At 36.6% G+C, this 8,423-nt stretch overlaps 1 protein-coding gene across 1 annotated transcript in view; it reads right to left on the bottom strand.

Annotated features, from left to right (window-relative positions):
• LOC145994213 (uncharacterized) overlaps positions 1 to 2,116 on the bottom strand; it is a 28,255-nt gene extending 26,139 nt beyond the window's left edge. Inside the window, exon 1 of the mRNA XM_083130308.1 lies at positions 1,982 to 2,116. Coding sequence (XP_082986434.1) covers positions 1,982 to 2,059 — 78 coding nt within the window. The 5' untranslated portion in view covers positions 2,060 to 2,116. The remainder of the gene's footprint in view (positions 1 to 1,981) is intronic.
• Positions 2,117 to 8,423: the final 6,307 nt, after the last annotated feature.

The raw sequence follows: 8,423 nt of genomic DNA on the forward strand, positions 1-8,423 counted from the left end.
GCGATAATACGGTTCCTCCTTAAAAAAAATTCACCTCTCGTTTTCTTGGGTAAATATAATTATTTAAGTAACCCATAACAATAATTACGTGGATTTTATCTTCAGCGCAAATTTAACTTGTTAAAGTAAAAATTTTTGCTGCTACAAGAAGTTAGAAATGCGAATTTGATATATTTTTGTTCCAAATGCTGCATTTGCTTCAAATGAAGCAGCATACCAACACTAAGCATTATATTTTGAGAAGTGTTGTTATTAATGAATATTGAGAATATCGTTTGTCTTGTAATGCAGCTACAGTGTGAAACTTCACATTTACCTCAGTAAAGCGCGAGACACGCATGTTAGTAACATATTATTGCGAGCGAAGCGAGCAAGATAATTTTTACATCCATTACTTTGCAGGCTTTCAAGAATATTAATTTAATGGGCTGTTAATACTTTCTTAGGATTCTTTTCCAGCTTTTCTTGTGGCACGTTCGGGGTCGAAAATGTATGGATACCATATTGCTAAATACAGTCTCCAAAATTTAATGTTCGAACTTTCTCTCCATCACAGAAATCGCACGACAATCTAAGATTTAACACTTTATCAAGAGCTTCCCTTTTACATTTAATACTCATTCCTACCACCAAAATTTTCATGCCAATTTTAGACTTAGTGTACATATTGAAGAGTGGATATTGCCTCCTCCAAAATATTAATTCTCAGTCTCCACACCAGAATTTTCGCAACAGTCTAAGACAATAGTAGTACCCAAGAATTTGATACCCCTCTCAATTTAATGCTCAATCCTCCTCTAACTAAAATACTCGCCATAATATAAGACCAAGAGGTTGGATACTGTCCCCTCCCAACCTTTAATTCTGAATTCCTACCAAAATCCCACGTGTCAATTAAGGTCTAAGGGGCCTCCCCGATGACATAGCGGTAACGTCGTCGCCTTGTAAGCAAGGGGTCCCGGGTTCGATTCCCGGTGGAGGCACATTGCACAGTCGTTCGAATCCCACTTCAAACTGTAGATACAGTCCCGATTAATCTTTCTGTGCATAAAGTGGACTTGAAACAACAATTCAGTTCAATTTTATTTAAGCCCAACATATAAGAGTTGGATATTTCTCCCCCCATTCCTTCGATAGTACCCTTAAACACTTTCTTTATCTAATGAATTAAATATGGTGTATTTAAGGTGTAAAATATTTTCATATATTATTTGAAGGGAAATAATCCCCCCCAAAATTCGATGACGCAACCTGCGCCATAATCTCCCCTGTGGGTACCCCTGGGATTCTCATTTGTACCTACCATTGTACAGTCACGGAAAGTTCTGGGTTGTAAAAACCTTCATTCACTTTCATTTGGATAGATACAACCAAGAAGTGTGCCTGACTATATAATTCTTTTCTACCAATGATGTAAATTCATCAACATTAGATTTATACTCCATTTCATGTTTTGTGGAAGTAAGCTGATATTAAAAATGTGAAAGGGTAAGTGGACAAACTTAGACGGATTAAACTTTCTAAAGATATCATTTCAACCCAGCATGAATTGTAAAAGAGAGATCTCCTAAAATTGCAACTTACTGAACACCTATACAGAGCAATCACCTATTTGTGAAACATATCTGCTATTCAAAGGATATAAGGGTAAATTAGATCGATTGTAATAGAGAGATTCGGTTTTTCAAGGTATCATCTAATCTAAAAATTACAAGTCACTGAACACACAAAGTGAAAAATCGCCATATCTGAATGGAAATGCCGTTCATAGTATACAGATGTAACTAAATCAACTGTGATCAGATGATATAGAAGATAGTATATCAAGGAAGATTAAGTTATGTATTCATCTTTTCCGAAAGGAATTCCAACACTTTGAACACCTGTAAAGACACTCACCACATCTGTAAGAAGTTGCTGTTAAAAGTGTGCAAGGGCATAAGTGGGTCAATTATGTGAAGAAAAAATGTATGGAACTTACTATTCCCTTTGCTGCGAAAGTCGAAGGAAGAATAATGGTAAAACTGAAACATCCAAGAAGAAATACAGTGGGCGTCATTTTCCTCCAAAGTCTCTCCTCCTCCAGGTGGAATAAAGTTACAAGGGCGTTCTTTTCAGTTTATATATAGTTCTGGAAACTGATTATATCACGCAACAGTAGAGGCAGCACGGAAATGGCCTCCTAACCATTGTTTGTTGTGAGACATGTGATCATATATTTATTACCCCTCCAATACACATTCTTCCTGCGTGTGTGTATATTATAAGCTTTCAGACTCCAGTCAAACAGAGCCCCGATAAAGTTGATAAAGCATTTTGGAGGTCATTCCATAAAGGAAGTTGTGTGGCGTTTTTCGAGGAAATTTAATTATTGTATAACATACCCGTGCTCTAGTCTACAGTTTTCCATGTCAAAATTCCTCCACGAAACGTATATGGAGTCTGCAATCACACACGCACACCCAAACCCACCCCTCCTCTTCCCACAGACAAACACAATCATTCTGGCGATGAAGTGAAATTTAGTTCAATTATAGACTTTTATAGATTTAAGTAATAGCCCAGTCAACGAAGGACAAAAAAAGGCCAATGTCGGGACTAATTCCGTAAAAGCTGAATTTTGGTCAGTTGTTAGAACACTACTAGTAGTGCAAAATCCCTAAAGTACCCGCCCCTCCTCGCGTGCTTCCCCCACCAGCCCCCCCTAACATTAATTTCGCAGACTCTCAGTTATTGACCTGTATCTCCGTAAAAAACTTTTTTGCTGCTGTCCTCCATTTGGAGAAATATTTTATGGCGCATCTTACATTAAAATATATCAAAACTGATATCGTTTTGAAGCTTATAGATTAGGCAACAACTTTTATTCGAAACAATTTTCTGTCATTTAATTTGTTCAAAAGTGACAAGGTAAAAACTTCAGAAAGTACTAGAAAAAATTCACTTCTTGCAGATTATTTTTTAAATTACGGCAAAACCACTGACATTATCGAAACATTAAACAGAATATGTTTTGTAGCCCATCTAATGAGGATTAAGACTAAAAAAAGATTACCTGCCTACGATGATTTTTTACGGAGATATAGGTCAATGACTGATAGTCTGCGAAATTGATGTTCGGGGGGTGCTGGGGGGGAAGCACCACGAGGAGGGGCGGGTACTTTTGGGATTTTGCACTACTAGCAGTGTTCTAAAAACTGACCAAAATTCAGCTTTTACGGAATTATTCCCCACATTGGCCTTTTTTTGTCCTTCGTTGACTGGGCTATTACTTAAATAAGCTTTTCCCAAAGTGGGCGCCGTGGGTGTCTTACAGGGGCGCCGCGAAATGTTCCGAAGTTTCATGCTGGCACATTGCAATAATAAAGTACAAAAAAATAGAGTTGGAAGGATGGCACGATTATTTTATTATTTTTTTGCTTTTAATGTATTTCTTGTTAGTTAGTCCCATATTTGCAATTTTTTCCTGTATTTCACGTTTTACGGAATACTCAGGGTGGCTACTCACCGGGAATTCCTTGAATTCCTGGAATTATGCGTGAATTCTTGGCTCTGGGAATTATGTATGAATTCTGCTTGAATTTTTCTACGTAGCGGTGAAATAATACAACTTTTACTGATCCAAATCCCTGTGAATTTATACATATTTATTGATGCCCTGAGAGAAGTTTTTCACAGTTTAGCTTTTAATTTTATCGAAGATGAAAAGGAAAGCTACTTGGAAAGCTAAACTAACTAACTAACTAACTAACTAACTCCCTAGCCTTCTTAAACCCGAAGGTTCATGGCTGCAGCAACACAGGCCTTCCATCTTTCCCTATCTTGAGCAAGTTCTATATACTCTTTCCCATCCCTACCAATTTCCCTTAGGTCCATCTCAACGTTGTCCCTCCATCTTCGTCTTGGCCTTCCTACAGGTCTCTTACAATCAGGTTTCCCAACAAGAATCCTGTAAACTCCTCTTTCCTCTCCCATTCGTGCCACATGGCCTGCCCACCTAAGTCTTCTTGATTTAATTATTCTAATAATATCTGGACATGAATACAAATTATGTAGTTCTAAATTATGTAACCTTCTCCACTCACCTGTCTCCTCATCCCTTTTAGGTCCAAAGATTTTCCTAAGGATCTTATTTTCAAATACTCTCAATTTATGTTCCTCTTTCAATGTAAGGGACCAAGTTTCACATCCATATAATACTACAGGCAAAATTACTGTTTTGTATATTTTAACTTTTAGTTTCTTAGATATTAAACGAGAAGACAAAAGTTTATGAAGAGAGAAGTAACATGCATTTCCTGAATTGAGCCTACTTTTTATTTTCTCTTTAATATAATTTTCATTTGTTAATATTACTCCTAAGTATTTGAATTTGGAAACTGGTTCAAACGAGTTGTTATTAATAATTAGATTTTGATTATTACCTAACACTTGGTTTCGGCCTGTAAGCATATATTTAGTTTTCTCTTTGTTAACTTCCAAACCTATCTCTTTAGCAGTTTTGAAAAATATTTTAGCATTATTCTTAATTGTATTCACATCATCCCCCAGTAAGTCTACATCATCTGCATATGCTAACAACTGAGTCACAACATTTAATTTTAGTCCTTCTTTAGTTTCTTTTACCTTCCTAACAGCATATTCTAAGGCAAAATTAAAGAGCAATGGAGATAATGCATCTCCTTGTTTTAACCCATCATGAATTGTAAATTTGTCAGACATATTAATACCCACACGAATTTTACTTTCTGTTTCACTGGTGCATATTTTTATCATACTAACAAGCTTCTTAGGTATTCCAAACTCTACTAATATATTATATAATTTATCTCTTTTGACAGAATCATATGCTTTTTTGAAATCAATGAATAGCTGATGGACATTTTGATTATATTCCCACTTTTTCTGAAGTGTCTGTCTGATGTGAAAAATGTGATCTGTAGTTGATCTGTTACGTTTAAATACACATTGATAATCACCTATAATTTCATTAGCATATGGGGTTAGTCTTGTTAAAAGAATGTTTGATAATATTTTATATGTTGTTGAGAGTAGAGAAATTCCACGGTAATTATTGCAGTTCATTTTATCACCTTTTTTAAACACAGGAACAATTATGGATTCTTTCCATTGTTGAGGGATTTCTTCTTTATTCCATATTAAACAAATTAATTTATGAATTTGACATATTAATGAATTTCCACCATATTTAATTAACTCAGCTGGTATTAAATCAATGCCAGGTGCTTTGTTATTCTTTAGCCTTTTAATAGCATCCTTAACTTCAGTCAAGTTAGGTTCTGGAACTAAAGGTTCTGCTGTGTGGACTTCATTTACTTCTGATTTATCTCCTACATGGACATTAAAAGATCATTAAAGTAGTTCTTCCATCTATTTAGAATATCGCTTGGGTCAGCTAGAAAATCACCGTCTTTATCTTTTATCAAGTTTACTTTAGGTTGCCACCCCTTTCTAAACTCATTTACATCTTTATATAAATCTCTGATATTTTTATTTTTGCTGTTTGTTTCAATTTCGTTAATTTTGCTTTTCAAGTAATCTCTTTTTTTACTTCTAAACGTGCGGTTAACTTCTCGCTTTACTCTATTATAATTGTTTAGATTTGTATCATCCGAGTTATTTAACCACCTAAGTCTAGCCTGATTTCTTATTTCTATTAGATTATGACATTCATTATCAAACCATGGCTTACTTTTTCTCGGTTTATGGTATCCTATACTTTCTTTAGCTGCTGATTCTATTGCATTACGTATGTGCTCCCATTTCTTATTTACGTCTGTTTCATTTATATTTTCATCATCATTTAAATCCTGCAAAACATCAAATCTATTGGACAGTTTAATTTGGTAATCTTTCTTAATTCTTTCATCAGTAAACTTTCCTGTATCAAATTTTAGAACTTTTAGATTTTGTTGCTTATGATTTATCACTGAGAGTCTCTCTCTTAATTTAGCAATTACTAAATAATGGTCACTGGCACAGTCAGCACCTCTATGCGTACGAACGTCAATTATACTAGTATGCCTTCTCTTATCAATGAGAATATGATCTATCTGATTATGAGTTTTACCATCTGGAGAAGACCAGGTATATTTATTGATATCTTTATGTTTAAAAGTGGTACTTTTCACAATTAAATTCTTTGAGGTTGCAAAAGTAATCAATCTTATACCATTATCATTACTTAATTCATGAAGACTTTCTTTACCAATCGTGGGTTTAAATGTCTCTTCTTTACCAATCTGTGCATTACAGTCACCTAACAGAATTTTCATATCATACTGAGAAAATTTATCAAAGACCTGTTCTAACTCTGCATAAAAATCATCTTTAGTATTATCATCTTTATCTTCCGTTGGTGCATGTATGTTTATTAAAATAATTTTACACCACCTACCCTGTAAAACTGCATATGATATCCTATCATTAATAAATTCTACTGTTTTAAGAGCCGAGATAATTCTATTATTTATGAAAAAGCCTGTTCCAAAATTATGATTTTCAGTACCACCATAGAAAAAAGTATAATTTTTAGTTTTACAATTCCCTTCTCCAGGCCACCTAACTTCCTGGACAGCTACTACATCTAATTTATACTTAACTATCTCATTAACTGTACACTGAAATGCCCCAGGCCGGTAAAGGCTCAGAACATTCCAGGTGCCTAAAGCTAAACTATTTTTCTCAATAAGTTTACTTCGTTAGTTTCCTTTGCTCCGAACAATCTATCTGAGAGAGAGAGAGGATTATTGCAACATAAGATCTTGAAGTTGATTAGGTAAATTTGTTTTTGAAATTCTTCTACAATTAACAATTTTTCTTTAATTAGTAAATCCCGCATCATTTGTGACTTATGTTTGCAGATGTATTTCGAGCCGGAGTATAAAATGGCAAATATAGACTCCTCACTTTAAATTAAACATTTCATATGTATACCGTTTAGTTTAATTGAATTAGAGTTTTTGGATACATTGGAATCACACAGACCCTCTATATTGTTTATATATTTGTGTGGGTGATGAGACGCGGTAATACTTAAGGCTGAAATAGAGAAAGCATCTGCTTGTATCCCTGAATTTTTGGAAAGTTCGCCTTGAAAACCGGGAATTATACTTGAATTTTATCAAGGTCCTAGAGTGGCCACCCTGATACTGAGGAGTAAGCCCTTCATCAACCCCCTCGTCAGGGCTGGATCTACAAGCCGCAGAACCCCGCAATGCGGCGGAGGCGGAGACAAGCAAGCCTTTAGGGGTTCCTCAGCCATTGGCATAGTTGAGGGTTCTCATATGCGTATTGGTTGATTGAGTTCGTGTTTTAATTCCACTTTATACACAGTAAGGCTAATCGGCACTCGACCTACAGTTTAAAGTGGGATCCGAACCGCTAGTGTCTCCACCGGGTATCGAACCCGGGAGCCCTTGATTACAAGGCGACGATACTACCACTGCGCCATCGGGGAGGCACTCGTATATGCGTATGTAAAAAATAAACATAGTTCCTCAGGGCTACAGAAACGAATACAATATATACAGGCAAAGGTAAATTTCCGTGTGCACATAGCACCGTGCCATCAAGGCACATTTAGGGAATGTGAGGGTAGGGCCCCACATATTTTCGATGTTGGTCATCTTGGAGGTGATGTAATCAGAACCACTCTGCGGCCGCCTTTACCCCCCTTACTATTTGATCTGAGGCTGGATGGGCCCTAGAGCCGCTTTATGCGGGGACCATGCCGGAAATAATCCGATCTTAGATTACTCATCCAGGGTCTCCCGTGTGGCAGTCAGACTAGAATGAAATCAGACAAGAATTTCACGAGAAATGCAGTGGTGAAGGTTTCTTCAGCCTACCTTTAGTCAGGAGATATTTATGACTGCATGATTGTAACAAATGTATCATTTTCCAGGTATATGAAAACAGTGTCATACATATATCACATCAGATGAACAACACGTATAGTGGAACCACGAGCAAAACAACCTGCGCAGACCCGTGACTTCTGTGCACCGTACTCCCGCGAGTAGGGGAGGGGGAGAGTGGACCATGCTTCCTTATGACCGGAGGTGGAGGGAAGAAGGGAAAGCTGCGCGGGGACTTTTCGTCCCAAGGTTTTTTCCCTTGTGGTCGATCTATAGCGGGGTCCACACCAGCGCCTCTAGCGGTATCATACTCGCCAGACACACGAGCGGCTAGGGACAGCATTAACTCCTTGGGAAATACATGCTAACAGCACCAAACCTGGCCTGCCTAATCTATCCACGTATGCATATAATAGCATAAATAGGCGTAAATAGGTTTAGCAAGTTATATTTTGTTTATATAAGCTATTATATGCATACGTGGATAGGTTAGGTTAGTTAGCATGGTTCAGTCAATTCTGTCGAAGCAGAAAGATCATTTTC

Source organism: Lepisma saccharinum, chromosome 10 (assembly GCF_977018435.1).
Source record: "Lepisma saccharinum chromosome 10, izLepSacc3.1, whole genome shotgun sequence".
NCBI lineage: Eukaryota > Metazoa > Arthropoda > Insecta > Zygentoma > Lepismatidae > Lepisma > Lepisma saccharinum.